The sequence below is a fragment of the Cricetulus griseus genome, chromosome 2 (genome assembly GCF_003668045.3).
Source record: "Cricetulus griseus strain 17A/GY chromosome 2, alternate assembly CriGri-PICRH-1.0, whole genome shotgun sequence".
In the NCBI taxonomy this organism is placed as follows: Eukaryota; Metazoa; Chordata; class Mammalia; order Rodentia; family Cricetidae; genus Cricetulus; species Cricetulus griseus.
This window is the reverse complement of record NC_048595.1, coordinates 439,126,529-439,145,975: the sequence shown is the minus strand read 5'-3', so window position 1 is coordinate 439,145,975 and position 19,447 is coordinate 439,126,529. Positions and strand designations below refer to the sequence as shown.

At 47.7% G+C, this 19,447-nt stretch overlaps 1 protein-coding gene across 2 annotated transcripts in view; it reads left to right on the top strand.

Annotated features, from left to right (window-relative positions):
• Ngef (neuronal guanine nucleotide exchange factor) overlaps positions 1–19,447 on the top strand; it is a 36,864-nt gene that overhangs the window by 7,602 nt on the left and 9,815 nt on the right. For both annotated transcript variants that reach the window (XM_027397477.2, XM_035441103.1), the window contains exons 4-5: positions 16,949–17,109; positions 18,801–18,953. In XM_027397477.2, coding sequence (XP_027253278.1) covers positions 16,949–17,109; positions 18,801–18,953 — 314 coding nt within the window. The remainder of the gene's footprint in view (positions 1–16,948; positions 17,110–18,800; positions 18,954–19,447) is intronic.

Genomic DNA, 19,447 nt, shown 5'->3' with positions numbered 1-19,447 from the left:
AACGTGTAACAACATGTAACAGAGTGTTTGTTTTTGTTGAGCAATGATCTCAATCTTGCAAGAACCAGGAAAGTATGGTAAAGAGGAGAGGATGATCAATGGGAGAAGGGGTGGTTCCTGGGGAGATGGCCAATGGGGCGGGGCTGGGGGGGCAGCTATCGATCTTTTTTGTAACTTGCTTGTGAGGTTCTTGAGTATGAACTTTGTACATGTAAGCATCATGTCTCAATGACAAAAGGGCTAATGACCAAAACAGAGCCTAGCTCCCACCTGTGTCACCCAGTTCAATTCAGGATCTGCTACGGGGAAGGAAGCATTTTTGAAGGATCACCTAGGTTTCATGTGTATGTCCTGTCTGGCAGAACCAAGTAGAAATACATTTAAACTTTGACATCCTTCCTAGCATGGGGCCACATCAAGACCTTATTTGGGTGGTGGTGGTTGTCATTAAGTGAAACTTAGAGATCAATTCACATATTTAAAACTTTGGAACAGCATAAACCTTTTCCAGCATAAATGGAGCTAAACACAGAGGAGCATGACCTTTATATATCACATAGGAAGGAGACAAAAAAGCGGGGCAGGGCTTGCGGCACATGCCTGTAATTCCAGTACACCTTGGCCAGAGGTAGGAAGACTGTGAGTTCAGAGTCAACCTCACACACATAGGCAGTTAAAGGTCAACCTGGGCTACACAAGAACCTGCCCCCAAAACTAAAACAGAAACAAAAAAATAGTATAAATACAGTGGTCACGCTTACACACACCCCAGTTATGAAGGCAAATGGACACTAGGGAATTCTCTAGTGAGTTAGAAAATGAAGCCGCCATATTATCAGACCTAGAACACTGTCGCAGGCTCTTTAGGTGGATAAAGGTGCCACTTATTTCTAAAAGTTTTGAAATTCCATAAGTAGCCCACCAACACACATTATTTTTTTCAAAAGCAGATAATACCAATGCCTTCACTGGGCCCCTCTCAGCTTTCAGCTGAGTTTCTAGGACAACCCCTGCTCAGCTGGGCATGAGGGCACAGGCCAGTGATCCCTTCCCAGGTAGAAGGCAGACTTCCAGGCTGCACATGAAACCCTGTCTCAAACAACCGCTCCCCGAAGCATCCACACCCGCTTGCTCTTTAGTATTAAAAGGACACAACTGCATCGAAGTTAAGAAGTGGCTGGAATAAGGATGGAGGAACACAAGTGACCAGAGGGGACAACAGTGCTCACTGGCAGGCCAGGGTGCTCTGTGGACACAGTACAAGGTGGCATCAGGCAGTGTGGGCTCAAGAGAACTCAGTCATGTGTGTGGTTTATTCTTTTACTCTTGCAAGACCATGGGCACCTCACATCAGTGAAAGAGATCCCAAAACAGAGCATTCAAAAGGCAATATGGGCTGAACATCCCCAGTCTACACCAGCAAACCATTCACATGTAAACCATTGAAGATATTTTATGTATCTTCATAAATATCTCCAGTTTTAGGGAACTGGAGAGATTGCTCGGTGGTTAAGAGTACGCGATGCTCTCCTATAGAACTGGAGTTTGGCTCCCAGCACCCATGCTGATCCCCTCATAATCATTTGTAACTCCAGCTCCAGGGCATCAGCACACTCTCTATCCTCCGCAGACACACACACACACACACACACACACACACACACACACACACACACACACACGCACACACACATTAATTCAATTGAAATTACTTTTTAAGCTGTGTGAATAAAATGCTTATAAACATAGTTAAATCAGGCCTCACTTCCAACATTGCTCGTTATTTTATGCAAATAATCTCAAACCCAAAAATGAAAATCTGAAATCAGAAACTGCTGATTCCAAGTGTTGGCGTAAAGACACTGGAGTTTCACCTTGTTACCAACCGTAGAAAAGGCAGTGACCACCCATATCTCTAGTTCCAGTCCCAAACCTCCACACATGCTCTGTGGTCCATTGAATGAAGAGTGTGTCTTGTTTAGGTAGCTTATTTTCACCCTCTTTTCTTTCTTTCCTTTTCTTTTTTCTTTTCTCTCTTTTTTTTCTTGTTCCTTCTTTCTTTCTTTCTTTTTTTCTTCTTCTTTCTTCTGGGTTTGATGTAGCCCAGGCTGGCCTCAAACTCATTAGGTATCAGAGAATGGCCTTGAACTTTTAAAAATAATATTTTCATCTTATTTGTTTATTTTTAAGTATTCATTTTACGTGCATGTTTTGCTTGTGTGTATGTCTGTGTACCTCAGGTGTGCCTGGTGTCCTCAGATGTCAGATAAGGTGGTCATATCCCATGGAACTGTAGTTATGGGTGATTGTGAGCTGCCATTCAGGTTCTGGGACCCAAACCCACATCCTCTGCAGGAACTGTTATGTGCTCTTAACTGCTGAGCCATCTCTCCAGCCCCAGCCTTGAACTTCTGAGCCTCCTGCCTCTATCCCCGAGTACTGGGATTTCAGGCATGTGCCATCATGCCATGTTTAGCCGGTACTGAGGATGGAACCCAGGACACGTGCTAGACAAAAATTCTGCAAACTGAACTGTGTGTAACCCAGCCTCACTGCCCCCTTTCCCGTTGGGCTTCTATATTGATGTTCTTGATTGAATAGTGGTTTTTAATATATTCTGGGTATTAATTCTCTTGTCATTTTTAATGTTTTCCCCACAATATAGCAGAGGGGAAGTGATAGAATGGTTACTCACACCTGTGCTGGCACCCACCTGCCTAGGTTTTGATTCTTCACAATACTGCTTCTTGGCAGTGTGACACTGGCTTATCTGTAAAATGCCAGTATCTGATTCTACTTCCTGTTGCCATACTAGTACAGACACTGGGTCATTTGTAAAGAAAAGACATATGTTCAGCTTGCCCTTCTGGAAGCTAGGGGGTCAAATGAGGGAGCTACATCTACTGGGGGCCCCATACTTCTTCAGCTCACAGTGGGAAGCCAAAGGCAATCGGGCATGTACAAAGAAAGAAAGAGGTGCAGAACCCCCAGGAGTTTCCTTATTCCCAAGAGAAAAGCATCACCCACACGTGAGGGCACCTTCTCTGCAACCCCAGCACCTCCTGAACCGAGAGCCAGCATCATGTGACCTTTAGCAGGACACAAGTTCTCCTGGCTCCTGCCATTGCTCTGCACAGATCGTGAGAAACTTCCAAGATCAAGATCAAGCAGGTGCCCCTTCATAGTCCTGGGCTTCTCCCTCTGCTATAGCTGTCTTCCTTCATGAAATCCCTGTCTTCCTTTCCTTAGGAAATCTCCCAGCCTGCTTATGTGTTCCTTCCTAGTTGTCTGGGGGATGTCCGAGGAGGAAAAGAGGTGTGTGTGTTTCAGCAGGTGGAGCCATGATGAATTGGGCCCTAGGATCCAGTAGGTTTCCACACACCATGCTATACTGTAGGAGAGAGATACAGTAGGAACATGGGATCCTGAAAAAGAACCATAGGGTAGTCTGGGTAAAACGCTCATCATACTCCAAAGACAGTGCAATGCAAGCAAATGTAAGCCACCTATTTCAAAATCGTGAGAGCCAGTGTAGTAGCTTGTACTTGTAACCCCAGCAACCAAGAGGCTAAGGCAGGAGGATTGCTGGAGACTCATATATCTTTTTTAAAATATATAGTTTCAAATTTATTATTGTTGTATGTGCAAGCATACAACAATACAGTCTATCTCTATACATGCTCAGTATGCGTGTGGGGGTGTGTGCCACTGAGTCACATGGAGGTCAAAGGACAACTCTGTAGCATCAGTTCTTTCCTTCCACCTCTGTAAAGGTCCAGGGATCAAACTCAGGTCATCGGGCTTATACAACAAGGACCTTTACCAACCGAGTTGTCTGCCCAGGCTGAAGCTCCTATTTCTGCTCTAAAGAGAAATGGTTATTTCCAAGGACCACAAATACCACCAAAAATGGCTCAATAGTTAAGAGCATTGGCTTCCCATTCCAGGGACCTGAGTTCAATTCTTAGCACCTGCACGACAATGCACAGCCATTGGTAACCCCAATTCCAGGGGATCCAACACAATCTTCTGGTGTCCCCAGTATCAGGTGTACACTTAGTGCACAGACACACATGCAATCAAAACACCCATACATATAAAATCAAATAAACTTTAATTTCAAAAGAAAGCTTATATTTATTGTTAATATCTATTGAAACTGTACAAGTCACAGCACCTCACTACATGGGTCTATTTCTATTACAGTGAAATAAGAAAATAAAATGTAAATTCTGTGAAAACTTCAAATGGAACCAGATGTGGCAGTGCACATCTGTAAATCTGTAACCCCAGCATTCAGGAGTCTGAGGCAAGAGAATCTCCAGTTCAAGGCCAGCCATGAGTACATAATGAACCTGGGCTAGCGTTATCATTTCAGTCTATTTCACTGACTTGGTGGGGGTCCTGTGATCTCATGGTGCCTGAGCTGCATTTGGGGAGCACTCCCATGCTCTACCATCAAATGATGGTGGAGCACCAGAGGGATGATTCTCTGAGTAGCATACTTATTTGTCGAGTGTAAGAACCTGACTTCGGGTCCCCAGAACCTATGTAAAAGGCCAGGCATGGTGGTATGGCCACAAGACCAGCAAAGGGGAGAGAGGAGGCAGAGACAAGTAGATTCCTGGAAGCCCTCTGACAGGCCAGCTTAATGAAGTCCTAAGTTCACGTTGGTGAACCCAGATTCCAGTCAGCTATGGAGCTCCAGCAAAATAATAAGATGAGCCACTCAGAGAAAAATGGCCATGGCTGTTCACATAGAAGTCCAGGGCCTGGAGAGATGGCTCGGTGGTTACAAGTGTGCATTCCCCTTGCCGAGGACCTCAGTTTGGCTCTCAGCATTCATATCAGCTGGCTTACAACTGTCTGTAACTCCAGCTCCAGGGGCATCCAGTGTGTCTGGCCTCTGTGGGTACCTGCACACACAGACACAAACATGCACACACATTTTTTTAAAGAACTACAAATGGCCACGAAGTAAATGAAAGAAGTGAAAGTCAAATTCACTGATAATCAAAAAAAAAAAAATTCAAACCAAAGTGGCATCACTTTGGCATTTACAACCTTGAATTTATTTTCCTTCTGCCTCTACTTCTTAAATGCTGGGCTTACAGGCTTGTACCACCCTGGGCCTTTTACAGAATGCTGGGGGTTAAACCCAGGACTTCATGAATGCCAGGCAAGCCCTATGCCACCTAAGCTACATCCCCAGGTCCCACTGTTTTCTATACTTAGTTTGGGAGAGCACTTCCATGAACACCACCAACACAGTCAATAAAGACATGGCAATACCTGGACCACGCCCAGGAAAGAATAGATGTGCATGGTCCCCAGTCTTCCTCGGTCTGGAACTCTATATTGTAAAATAACCAGGCATGTGCTCAAGTATGTATTTATTAGGGTGCCTAGCCCATAACGAGGGGAGAAGCCTAAATGCTCAATGATGAAGAAATGGTTCAGTAAAATTGATCTACAGAGAGTTGAAGATGTGTTTTACACAACCAGGGTGCTATTCAGTAGTAGAGCACTTGTATAGTATGTGCAAGCCCCTGGGGGTCCTGTCCTCAGAGACGGAGGGGGCATTTAGTAGGTGAATATTCACAACATGCAATGTTTTCCAAAGAGTAGGCCATCACATGCATAGAAGATGAACAACCAAGATGGCTCAGTGGGTCAAGGTGCTTGCTACCAAGCCTGACAAACTGAGTTCCATCCCAGATCAGTGTGGTGGAAGGAGAGGACCAACTTGAGAAAGTTATCCTCTGACCGCTTCACACATGTGCAACATACACAAACCCACACACAAATTAGTAAAACGTAATTAAAAAGGAAAATGCTTCTTTTATATATTCTTGCAATTTCCCATGGATCAGAATGTTATATCTACAAATTAATGAGGCCAAGCTAATGTACACTGGCTATATTCAGCAGCAAATCTCAATCTCTCTCTCTCTCTCTCTCTCTCTCTCTCTCTCTCTCTCTCTCTCTCTCTCTCTCTCTCCCCCCCCACATGTCCTGCTCCGAGTGTTTAGAGCCCAGCTTTACAGATTGATTTTAAACATTTTATGTCTGCTTCCCTTCACTTAAGTAGAGGCTGCAGGTGGGAAGCAAGAGCTACCATGAGAGGATTTCTCCATTGAATTTTATTTGCTTGATTGCTTGGAAGCCCTTGGTTTTTGAGTCACTACTTAAAAGCAGGACAGTTTGAAAAAAATATAATTAGAACTGATTCAAATTAAGAGGCCAGGAGGAAGGTGTGTACAAAAGTGCCAGGAGACGGTGGCTCTAAGCTGCTATGAGGGTCAGCTGGGTCGGTCTGCCTGTGGTTCTGAGCCCGGACTCAGAAGACATAACTGCCTTTGCTTCTCTGCCTTTCTTTCAGATGCTCAGGCTCCATATACCTCTTCCGGTGCTCTGGGCTTTCTCACTCATTCTTTAACGCCCCCTCCCCACCATGTAACTTCTTGTCTACTGTCTGACAAGCCTCATGCTCACATAACTGAAATGGTGTGGTGTGCCCGCCCCCCTTTCTCTCCATCTTTCTTCTCCCAGTACCTTTGGAGACGTACAGTTATTGCTCTAGGGGTTTTCCTGTAACTCAAACAAAACTGTTCTTGAGCTTCAAAAGAAAACATGTGTAGGGCGTCTCAACAGGCAGGGAGGGGGCAGGAAGGGATGAAAGGAGACACATGCCAGGGAGAAGGAATGGACAGGGAGGGTGGGGCTTTCGGTCTCCACCCAGCAAAACCTCAGCCTGCTTGACAATGCATGCCTGCCACCTGGCATGGAGAAAAATAAAGGAGCCGAGGTGCCTGGAACCGCTGTTGCTTTGGCTGTGGTGGCCTGTGAACCGACTCTGTTCAGGACCCTGTGTCTGCAGAGGGGCTTCTGGGATCTAGGGGCAGGAAAGATAGAACTGGGAGCATGAACAGGTAGTGGTGTTTGCAGCATCTCCAGGGGAAAAGAGGCACTCAGGCACACAGGGGGAGTGGCCTGAAGGCTGGTGATGAGTTTGGCAGCAAGGCCCAGCGTGCCCAGACAGGAATGGGCCTCGTCCTTCTGGGGAAGGAGATGGGAGGGGACCCTATAGTCAGCCACAGTCTGAGTCTGTTGAGGCACTGAAATAAGACTTGTTATTTATTGTTTCAGCCTCTTTTCACACCTCAGACATTTCTACCAACACCCCCACAATCAGTGAAACTGTTTTAGAAAGAAAGTACTTCATGTTGTTATATGGCGGACTTGTAACAAAAACTTAAATTATTGGCTATGTGTAGCTCAGTGATAAAGCACTTGCCTTGGACATGAGAGGCATTGGGTTGGATCCCTAGTGCTACAAACAAACACTTAAATTATGATCACTAGGTTATTTCCCAACCCAAATTGAATCATTTTGGATTTTTTGAAGACTTGTTTGTTATTTAATTATGTGGGGTGTGTGTGTGTGTGTGTGTGTGTGTGTGTGTGTGTGTGTGTGTGTATGAGAGAGAGAGAGAGAGAGAGAGAGAGAGAGAGAGAGAGAGAGAATGCCTTGGAGGACAAAAGAGGGCATCAGATATCCCAGACCTAAAGTTATAAGCAGTAGTGAGCTGCCAGATGTGGGTGTTAGAAACTGAATTCCATCCCTCTGTAAGAGAAGCAAGTATTCTTAGTCATGAAGTCATCTTATCAAATTCCTGAATCAAGAAAACCCAAACAATACTGCAAATAAGTCCTAAAGAAATGGTGAGGGACAAGAGGTTTGGGCCCTTGCTCTAACGTGGCCAGTAGCTATCACCTAAAGCATCACATTTCTGATCTGTTTGCTGAAGAAAGCAAGCAAAAAAAAAAAAAAAATCCAACAACAAACAAAAAGGCTCCAGCAAAGAAGCAAAATTAACAGTTTGTGCACCTTATATAGAGCCCCAAAATGACAAAAGTATCTCTGGGCTAGAAAGATGTTAAGCTGTTAAGCAGGTAAGAAGAGTGGCCGCTCTTACAGAGGACCCAGGTTCAATTCCTAGCACCCACGTGATGGCTCACAACCACGTGTAACTCCAGTCCTAGGGCATCTGATGTCCTCTTCTGGCCTTCATGAGCACTGCACGCATGTGGTACACAGACACACATTCAGGCAAACACTCATTCATACACATGAGCTAAAAATAAAGTCTCAAGAAAACAAAAAAGCAAAGTTTCTCTTTTCCCTGTGCCAGAAGAGCCTGTGTCCCCCTGAGACAAATGTTCAAAGTGGAAGAAAGAGAGGAGGGAGGGGAGCAGGATTGCTATATAAATGGTAGATATAAATTTTTACCTCGTTTCTCTTCACTTAGCAAGCTATTTGTCATATCTCTCCATTATCTGTTCTTCTACCCCCAGATTTATGGGGCTTAGTATGCAGATGTCCCTTAGTGCAGCCAGTCCCTGGTGATGAACAGGTGCACTCGGATTTGTTACATATCAAAGCCACCCCTTATTTCATAAGAAATAGAAAGTGTACTGAGGGCATCGTGGTTGCTATGTGGAATTCCTGGTTGCAGGTGAAGCATCTTAAAATTTTTGGACAATGCATCCCTTGCTCCCCTACTCCAACCATGTGTGAGTGCCCCAGCTCCTCATCCCTGTGGGCACATTGTCTCGATGCTTCTACTGGCTTCTCTGTTCTTGTGAGTGAGGTGAACAATGGCCTCTTCTTCCACCTTGTCTACACATTTCTGACAGTCAGGCCTTTTCATAGCCCTGCTGTAGCATGAAAGCTTTTGCAAGCTATTGTGTTAGCCAGGTCTTCTTGTAGGTACTTCATCTGTGGCTTTGTGACACAGGACGCTTGTTGAGAGTTGGGTTTGGTGCTATGGACCAGGAAACCTCAAACCCTCAGCTCCTGCCCTGCACGCCTGCTACATGGGAAGTCATTGTCCTCCCTATCAGGCACATAGTCACTCCCTGTCAGGCACTGTGGCCCAGGCAGCTGTCAATAGTGCCTCTGCTTGGTCCAACTCTGTTGGCATGTCCCATGCTCAAAAGATGTCAGCCACAGAGCTCAGTCATTAGCCTGGACTCCCCTTAACACTTTACTTCAAGAGGTTCTGCTTGATTGAGGCAACTTTCCAGACCCTTGTGTATGCTCTCAAGCCTGTGGTATGTGCCAGTTGCAAGCTCTGATTCTGCAGGCGAATCACCCTAGAGACAAGGAATGTCTGGCAGAGAGAGGTGTGCCCCTGTCCCCTGCCTGCCCTGTGTGGCTGCTCTGAGGACCAGAGCAGAAAGCAGGCATCCCAGGGGTAGAGGGACTCCTCTGTTCTTGTGACACCTTGCTGAGAGGGGTTGTGGAGTTGTCCCTACACAACTGCTTACCCAAGCCACTGCCCTGACCCAGGACAGTGCCCACAGGCCCTCAGAGTCTCTGAAGTGTTTGGCCTCTGAAGCTCAGGCTGGTCCTTGGCAGTCTTCAGAGGCCACTGTATCCGCTGATGGTATACTGAAGACATAGAGATTGATGGTGGGTCTGGACAGCGGTGTCAATGGGTAAGGTTCCCACAGCCCCTAGGGAAACCCAAAGCTTAAGGATACCCCATGGCCTCTGACATTGTGGCTCATGCTTTCTCTGTCCTGCACCCTCCTCCAGTCATAAGCAAATGCACTAACAGCAAAGCCATGGATGGGGCTTCAATGTGTCCCCTACATTCAGGGGTTAGAAACTTAATCCCCAAGGTAAAGTGTTGAGAGGCAAATTTAAGGGGGGATAGGCCTGGAGGGCTGTGTTGCTCTGGTGGAAATGGGTTCATTATCGACAGAGGGGATTCTGCCTTCCGAATGAATCAGACTCCTCCTCTCTGGTGCGTGTGACATGCCCTTGGCCCTTCCCAGGCGGACCATGTTGACCTTGAATCTCCAGCCTCAGAACCATAAGAAATCTTCTGCCTCTGTGTTCCTGCTTGAGTTCCTGCCCTGACTTCCTTTAATGATGGGCTGTGATGTGGAAATGGAAGTGAAATAAACCCTTTCCTCCCCAAGCTGGTTTTGGTCAAGGTGTTTATCACACCAATAGAAGCCCCAACTAAGATGGGGAATGTGCTCAGCCTATGGCCAGTGGGGACACACAGGCTGTTCTCCCTTGTGGGGGGGCCCTGCGATGATCCATTGTCTGAGGGAGGACAACCCTCCCTTGAGATAATATAAAGGGACCTTCGGGATGCTGAAGCAGGGCTTTTGTTTCATGTGAGGGAAGTAGAAAGGCAGGCAGAAGATACCAATCTTCAGTCCCCGGTCTGTAGGGACTCGGTGCTGAGTCCCACCGAGGTAACCCTGGAGATTCCAGCATCAAAGATTAGGGAGTTTGAGGAGCCAGCCTGACACCCAGATCTGGGTGAGATACAGAGTCTGAGTTTTACGATGACAATTAAGGTAGACAGCTATAGAGAGATGGCTCACCCTTGAGTCTGCTGACGAAGAGGAATACGCAGGTCTCACAGGTGGGAGAGTGGGAGCAGACATGGAGGATGGTGAGGCAGCAAGTCCCTGTCTGAAAGAACGAGTGTATCAGTCAGGGTTCACCTGAGAAACAGAGCTGAGAGAAAGAGAGAGAGAGAGAAAGAGAGAGAGAATGTATGTATGTATGTATGTATGTATATGTATATGTATATGTATATGTATATGTATATGTATAAAGGGGAGTATTAGAATAGCTTACAGGTCTAGCTAGCCCAACAATGGCTATCTACCAATGGGAGGTCCAAGAATGCAGTATTTTGTCCAGTCCATAGAGTTAGATGTCTCAGTTGGTCTTCAGAATGTGCCAGAATCCCAAAGAAGTAGGTGCTAATGCCCGTGAAAGAATGGACTTGCCAGTGAGAGGGGGGCAAGCAGGAAAAGAGAGCAAGCTTTCTTCTTTCATGTTCTTTTTTTCTTTTTTATTTATTTAAATTAGATAGAAACAAGCTTCTTTTACATGTCAATCTCAGTCCCTCTCCCTCCCCTCCTCCTCTGCCCCCCACAGACCCCTACCCAACCCCTTTCTGCTCCCCATGGAGGGTGAGGCCTTCCATGGACATCTTCAAAGTCATTTGGAGCAGGGCCTAGGCCCTCCCCCATGTGTGTCTAGGCTGAGAGTATCCCTCTATGTGGAGTGGACTGCCAAAGTCCATTTGTGTACTAGGGGTAAACACTGATCCACTACTGGAGGCCCCATAGATTGTCCAGACCTCCAAACTGATTTCCTCCTTCAGGGGGTCTGGGACAGTCCTGTGCTGGTTTCCCAACTATCAATCTGGGGTCCATGAGCTCCCCCTTGTTCTTCATGTAGCTGCCAGCAGAAGGTGTGGCCCATATTAAAGGTGTCCCTTCCCACCTCAAAGATCCAGATTAGAAGTGGGTCTCCCAGGGCTGGAGAGATGGCTCAGTGGTTAAGAACACTGCCTGTTCTTCCAAAGGTCCTGAGTTCAATTCCCAGCAACCACATGGTGGCTCACAACCATCTGTAGTGAAATCTGATGCCCTCTTCTGGCCTGCAAACATACACGTAGGCAGAGCAATGTGTACCTAATAAACAAATATTTTTTTTTAAAAAAAAGGAAGTGTGTCTCCCCCCTTTAACCAAGAGAAATTCCCTCCTAGTGCCCAGGCATTTGGGTTTTAGTTCTTCCTCACAGCCTACTGCTGATGGTCAGGGGCTCCTCTGGTTCTGAAACTGCTTAATCAAGGCAGTCCCAGTAGACCTCAGCTAGCACCCGGCCAGTCTGGAGGCCAGAGGCAGGACTGCAACTGCATTGCATTAGTGGGGTCTCATTGCTGTGATAAAACACCCAATAAAAGCAACGGAAGAAGAGTTAGCCGGGAGGTGGTGGTGCACACCTTTAATCCCAACACTTGGGAGGCAGAGGTAGGCAGATCTCTGTGAGTTCAAGGCCACCCTGGTCTATAAAGAAAGTCCCAGGACAGCCAGGGCTCTGTATAGAGAGTCTGTCTCAGACAGACAAACAAGAATCTAATTTGAATCACAGTGTGAAAATACATAGTTCATATGGTGGGGAAGGCAAGATGGCAGGAGAGTAAGGAGGCTGGCCACAGTGTGCACAGTCAGGCAGCAGAGAAAGATGGAGGCTGCTGTTCACATTGCTTCTCGCCCTTCAGTCTGGGACTCCAACCCAGACTGTGATACTAGCCTTGTTAGGGTGACTCTTCCCAATTTCAATCAACTCACCTTAGAAATCCTGCCACAGACTTGTCCCTAGGAGAGTCTAGATCCTGTCAAGTTGATGATATCGGCCATCACGCTTGGCCTCTGGTCCTGGATCCGTTAGTTGGCTCTGAACATGTCCACAGGTGTCCTGAGGGGTGCTGACTCAGCGTATCCTTTCACTGGAGGACAAAGCTATGCGCGCACACATGAACTCCAGAGCAGATGCACACCTTCCCTCACTCTTTGCAGGAACCTTATGGCCTTGCTGAATCTCTTGCTGACTGCCCATAACACATAGACAGTCACCGCCTTCCCCTGCCACCATCCTACCCCTCCCTATCCTATGTGCCCAATGTTGCTCTGAGTGGTCATTGGTGTCCCTGGGAATGGGGCCTTCTTGTCATCCTTTGGTACTCAAACCCAACTTCACCTCCTGGGACAGACCCACCTTGACATCTGGCCAGAGTGCCTTTCTACCCTTAGGTAAGGCAGTTCCCAGATGGTGAGCCATCATGCCCAGGTTGTCTGTCGGATTCTCTGTGGCAGGCTGGGCCCTGGGCTGTGTTTATTCCTGAACCTCACTTCTCATAGCCACCCAAGGAGCCCAAGCCACCATTCTCATTTAGTAAGGTTACGCAGTTATCACTGACCACCCAAGGCTAATGCATTGTTGTCAGCCCAGCTGCTCACAGCAAGCAGCCATGTCACAGTTATCACCAATGGCAGAGCCATATAGACTGGCCTTCCAGGAAACTCAAGTGTTAGCCAGCTCTTAGCCTGCACAAAGAGTCCAGGCAGGATGTCCTATGATTCTCATGACTCTGGACAGCTAACAAATGGAATAGTTGATATCTAAGAGCACCACTGGGGGACCAAGCTGTGATTCATAAAATTTGGGTCAGTCTAATTGGGTGTTCTCTGAGGACAGCTTCTAGCAGCCAGGCTCACAAAGCAGCTACCAGGGAGGGAAGCTATGGTGCTGCTAATTCATGAACTGTAGCAAAGCTGCTAAAAAGAAGTTTTATAGTCTCCACAGTCACATACTCATACTCTCAACTACTCATACACACTTTCACACAAACACTCTTATGTGTGCATGAACAAGCACACACACACACACACACACACACACACACACACACACACACACACACAGTCACTTTTTCTTCAATGTGATGGGCTAGCTGAGAAGAAATAAAGAATCCATCACAGTGTTGCACACCTTTAATCCCAGCACTTGGGAGGCAGAGGCAGGTGGATCTCTAAGTTTGAGGCCAGCCTGGTCTACATAGCAAGTTCCAGGACAGCCAGTGCTACATAGAGAGGCCCTGTCTCAAAAAAGGAGGAGCAGGGATTTATTTTGACTCTGTTCCAGAGGGTCTTGCCCATAGTCAGCTGGCGCCATTGCTGTGGACTAGAGGGAATGCTGATTACGATGGCAGGAAGTGTGTGTGTTGAAGCAAAGCGCCTCACTTCATACTAGACAGAAAGCAGGGAGATACAGGAAGAGGCTAGGACAAGGAATACCACCCCCGTGACCTACTTCCTCCGGCTAAGCCCCATATCCTGAAGTTTCCACCATCTCCCAAAATAGCAATTGAGGACCAAGCTTTCAACATGTGAGCCTGGAGGTGTGTGTGTGTGTGTGTGTGTGTGTGTGTGTGTGTGTGTGGCTGTTCAAGACAGGGTTTCTCTGTGTAGCCCTGGCTGTCCTGGAACTCCCTCTGTAGACCAGGCTGACCTGCCTCTGCCTCACAAGTGCTGGGATTAAAGGTCACCACCTCCTGGCCTATATACACTCTTTAAACACACACTCTGGCATACCTCACTACCTGATGTTGCCTGAGAGATGTCGCTCAGTCTGCCATTCTCTCCTCTCCTGGGTGTAGCTGCATCCTTGGTGTAATCCCCACTAGATCCTGGTGCTATACCAGATGCAGCAAGTGCCAGTAAGTGTGTGGCACAGATGGCTGAATGGATGCCTAAGTGGGAAACACATAGGGCCTGGGTCCCTCTTATTTCTTTTAAGGTTTTGTTTTGGGTTTTGTTTGTACTGGGGATCAAACTTAGGGCCTTCCAATGGTGGGCAAAACCTCTACCACGGATCCACATCCCCGGATGCCTCATGTCTCCATGAAAAGGCTGGAGTGGCTGAGAGTCAAAGCAAGAGTGATAAGGAAAAGACAGCTACACTGATTTGGCAAATAATATGACATGCTAAATAAAGATAAACATCCTGGCTAAGGGAAATTCACAGATGACTAACCGCCTATCAATGGATAAGAGGGGGGAGTGGTGAGTGAATGGGCTCAGCTCGCATCAGCTGTGACTCAGGACAAGGCCTGCTGGGTGTCAACCACAGCATAGTCAGTCCCAACTGTCCCTAAACCCTGGTCCACATAGTCATTGGGACCAAAGCTGTCATCAGCAGGGTGAGGCAGGGCACTTGCACGTCTAGTCCCAAGTGTCTCTGACAGTGTTCCTTAGGGCCATGCCATCTGGTAGACATGCTCTCGTATAACTGTGGGGACAGTGGATTCCTCAGTCTGTGATAGGGTTGTCTGGAGTCAGGTGGGCTTGGAGCTTGGCTGCTCAGTTATTTTAGCATTCTTTTGAGAAATTAAACTTAACAGTGGGAAGGTAAGTTACTAATGCATTTGTAGCAGAGAAGCTTCCAGAAACTGTCATGCCCAGTACAGCCTTCTTGTCTGAGTTGGATACAGGCTGCTACAAAAACCAAAGTTGAATTCCCAGACACAATCATAGCATCTCAACCCTATTGGCACTATCCCGAGTCAAGTGCAGACCAAGGACCTGGGGTGCGGTGTGGCTGTGACGTCTCAGTGGACTTTCTTATTGGTGCTGCAGGGTATCTCCAACTTACAGATACATTCCCGTCTCTAAGGGCCTCACCAGGCTTACTGGCTGGCATGGCTTCACAGGGAAGAAGTGACTGGAAACACCCAGTTAACCCTGCTCTGCCGGGACCCAGTCTGGCAGGAATGATAAGAGCCCAGGACATGGAAAACCCTCCAGTTGAATCTGGGTTCTCACTCACATCATTAAGTCACAGGACTTTGATGGTGTTGTTCGATGCTTTGCATCTGTTGTTCTTATGGTGAAACGTGAGCGTCTGCATATCCCTTCTGGAAGACCCGAGGATTAAATGAGACAGCATGGGAAACCCATTGCCCACCTTCACTGCCACCACCCTGGCATGTGTGTTCTGGAGACAAACACCAGCCCCTCCCACCTTCCCTCCCGCCTTCCCTCCATCATTCCTGGAGCTGGAACTTGCCCTGCCAGACCCTTGAGCACTGCTGCTGTCCTCAGTCTGATGTACTTGTTTCTAAGGATGGCTCTTACTTACTAGCTGGCATAAAACGATAGAATTTACCACCATCACCCCACCCACCCACCCACCTAAGAAACTTGAAGTGGAAATGTCAGCTGGACTGTTCTCCCTCCTGAGCTCCAAGGAAGGAACCTTCCTCCGCCTCCCAGTCTCTGGCTGCACCCTAGCCCCCACCCCCTCCTCCATGTTCCTGTGTCTCCCCTTCCCTCCTTCTCTTTACGGAGATGTCTAAAATGATGGTTAGTTTTATTCGTCAACTGACACAATCTAGAGTCATCTGGATTGTCTAGATCAGGTTGGCCTGTTGGTATGTCTGTGGAGATTGTTTTATCATCTGTTGACATAGGAAGATCCAAACTAAAAGTTGATGGTACCATAGCCTGAGCTTGGGTCCTGGACTATATAAAAGAGGAGAGAGTGAGCTGATGTGTTCTCTCTCTCTTGACTGTGGGGGTGACTAGCTGCTTCAAGTTCCTGCCTTGACTTCCTCAAAATGATGGGCTATAACTTGGCAGTGTGAGCTGACTACACCTTTCTCAAAGTTGCTTTTGTCGGGATATTGTATCACAGCAACAGAAACAGAACTAAACACCTAGCATTGGGGGTAGGACCCATCCTGACTCTGGAATGGTCTCAAGACCTTCAATTCAAGCACAGCTGCCAAGACCCAGTTTCACTCAGGGCACAGTTTCCGGCCTGTAAACATAGATTTTGAGGTGTCAGCCATCCATCCTGCCACCTTGTCCCTTCAGGCATCTGGACCAGCCCTGGGTCAAGAGACAGTGGAGAGTGATTAGACAGTGGACATGGCTCCCACTGGTTCCAGGGTAGGCTGTTTATAACCACTAACGGCAAGTTAGCCAGGCCTGCTGCTGGGTAGTTTTGAGTTCATCACTTTGGTAAATTGGTAACGATGTTGGTAGGTGCCCGTGAAGGCTGAAGTAGATTTTGTGTTTCTTGTTCTCTTTTTCAAAATGAAAATGGTTTTCTTGATTACATTATAAAACCAGATGCTAAAAGAAATATTAAAAGCTAATTTAGGACTTTTCAGATACTTTAAAAAAAAAAGTGTAAAAGTCACCCCAAATCACACCCTTCATGATCTCGGCCTGTTTCCTGTAGAATGAGGGGCAGTCGGGGTCCTGCCACCTACTGATTGCGCTTCCCGTCTTTACTCCAATAACCATGGGTGAGAGTCATCTTTGCCACCGTCTGGCTCTGGCACAAGACCAGCGTCTCATAGTGTTTCTTTTATAATATTGGTCCTTAGTTTGTCACTGGGTATCCTGGTGGTAGGCTCTGACAGTGTACTTCCCGGGAATGGAGGGCTTTGTCCTTGGCACTGGCGTGGGCTAGCTTCTGCCTCCAGGCCTCAGTAGCTCTACATCTAAGAGCACTCTCAGCTCAACCCCAAGCTCTCCTCTGTGTCTGCGCAGGCCATGTTTGAGCTGGTCACCTCCGAGGCCTCCTACTACAAGAGCCTGAACCTGCTGGTGTCACACTTCATGGAGAATGAGCGCCTGAAGAAGATCCTGCACCCATCCGAGGCCCACATTCTCTTTTCCAATGTCCTGGATGTCATGGCTGTCAGTGAGCGGTGAGTCCTGGAAGGCCACCTTCCTCTGTCTCTTCTCCATGGCAGGGTGTGTTTTGAATGCTTTGGATTTTACATAAGAAATAGGACACAGTTGTAAATCTAGGCACTGGGAGAGATGGCTCAGTGGGTACAGTGCTGGTCTTGGGAGCACAAGGACTTGAGTTTGAGCCCCGAAGCCACATGAAAAGCCAGGTGCAGCGGGATACACTTGTCACTCCAGTGCTGGGCATGTGGAGGCAGGAGAATCACTGTGTCTGGCTGATCAACTGGTCAGTCTAGTCTAACTGGTGAGCTCCAGACTAATGAGAGATTGTCTCAAAAAAAAATTAGGCAGATGGCTCCTGAGGACTGACCTCTGACGTGTGTGTGTGTGTGTGTGTGTGTGTGTGTGTGTGTGTGTGTGTGTGTGTGTGTGTGATTGTATGTGTCTATCAGATTGTCCAGTGGTACCCACCCATCCCCCAGCATCTCTTCCCAGCAGCCTCTGGGCCCTGGGCATCCCTATGGTGCTGTGATTTGGAGGCCTCTCCCACACTGGCTGGAGTGATGTTGAGTTGAATCTTATGCATGAAATCCACAGGCAGTCTGTATGGGTCTCATGACAATGGCCAAGGTCATCTGAGAGTGGCTGTTTACCCTGAGGTGCCGAAGTCTAAATCCTCCTGCAGGCCAATGCCAATTTAGTAAAGACTGCTGCTTCCCTCCACTCCCCCATGAGGCATCAGCAGTCCAGGAAAGGATGTGAGACACTCGTTTCCTGGGGTTGGATCTGGGTGAAGGAGGAAATGAGAGCCTGTGCAGGCTCACTTAGCAAAGTCCCAGCAACCTGGGCAGCCAGCTTCCCATGTTCAAATTAAGCAGGGTGTGGCAGAGGCAGTCCTCCCCTGCAGTGGAGGGTCACCCTGTATCGCATGTAAAAGCCCAAATGCTCTTGCTGTCCATGGGACCGCCGTCATCTCCTTTGCACTGATACCTGCCTTTTCTTTTTCTTTTCTTTTTTTTTTAGAGATTTATTTATTTATCATGTATACAGTGCGTGCCAGAAGAGGGCACCAGATCACATTACAGATGGTTGTGAGCCACCATGTGGTTGCTGGGAATTGAACTCAGAACCTCTGGAAGAACAGTCAGTGCTCTTAACCCTTGAGCCATCTCTCCAGCCCCCGATACCTGCCTTTTCTTTGTTACTCTGAACCTCCTGGTGGCCATCTTATCTGGTAACTATGGTTCAGTGAGGCCAGCACAACCTGTGAGATCTCTGAGCTTGCTTTTTATCTATCAACTCAAATTTTAATTTGAAAAATTACGGAACACAGAAGCAGAGGCACCATGTTACAGGCCCCGTGAGTTGGTCACTGACTTAACTAGCGATGGACATGCGGTCAGTCTAGGTTCATCCGATCCCTGCCTTTCCCAGGACCCAGGGGACCGATGTGAGGCACATCTTAACTGCTATTCTGTTACATCGATACACGGGAGTACATGTGAAAGAGATAAAGCTGAGCCTCGTGCCTTCTCCCCCCCTGCATACTCCTGATGGTGTTATCTGCCTAAAAGCACAGCTGTTCCCACCTGCCCGGATGTGCCACTGGCAGGCAGAGTCCCACCCACCTTGTCAGTGAGTGTGCCAGTTTGTTTAACCAGGCACGCTGCTTTCCAGGTGCCTTCAGCCCAGACTCTGCCTCTTGCAGGTTTTTGCTGGAGCTGGAACACCGCATGGAGGAGAACATCGTTATCTCAGACGTGTGTGACATCGTGTACCGCTACGCCGCTGAGCACTTCTCAGTCTATATCACCTATGTCAGTAACCAGACCTACCAGGAGAGGACGTACAAGCAGCTCCTGTGAGTAGATCCTGCCTGGGCTCAGCCATCCTTGCCTGGGCATTCCCCAAGAGCACACTAAGTCACAGAATTTGGTCAGGCTGGTAATGGCATCCAAATATAGCATGTTCCCTGAAGTCAAGAAAGCCACCTCGAATCCACCTGTACTCCAGAAAATCCAGCCGAAGCCCACCATAACTGTGTCCAGAATAGCTAGTAAAGCCTTGTAGGAGAGAGAATATGTAGCCACAGGAATAATCCAAGGTCCAGAACATTAGACACGTGGGTGTGAGGTAGTAACAAAGGTGAAGGTGGGCAGGAAGGCTGCTGGTGCCTGTGACCTGGGAGTCAGTCTCCCAGGTCATGACCTTGCTTTGTACAGAGAAGGGCTTCCCTTGAGATATCCACCCATATAAATTACAAATAAAACTCTGTCTCGTAAGGGCACCTATACTGGGGAAGCAAGACCAGGTTTGCAGTCCCAGTCCCAGGCACAGGTGTCTCTGGACTGTCCT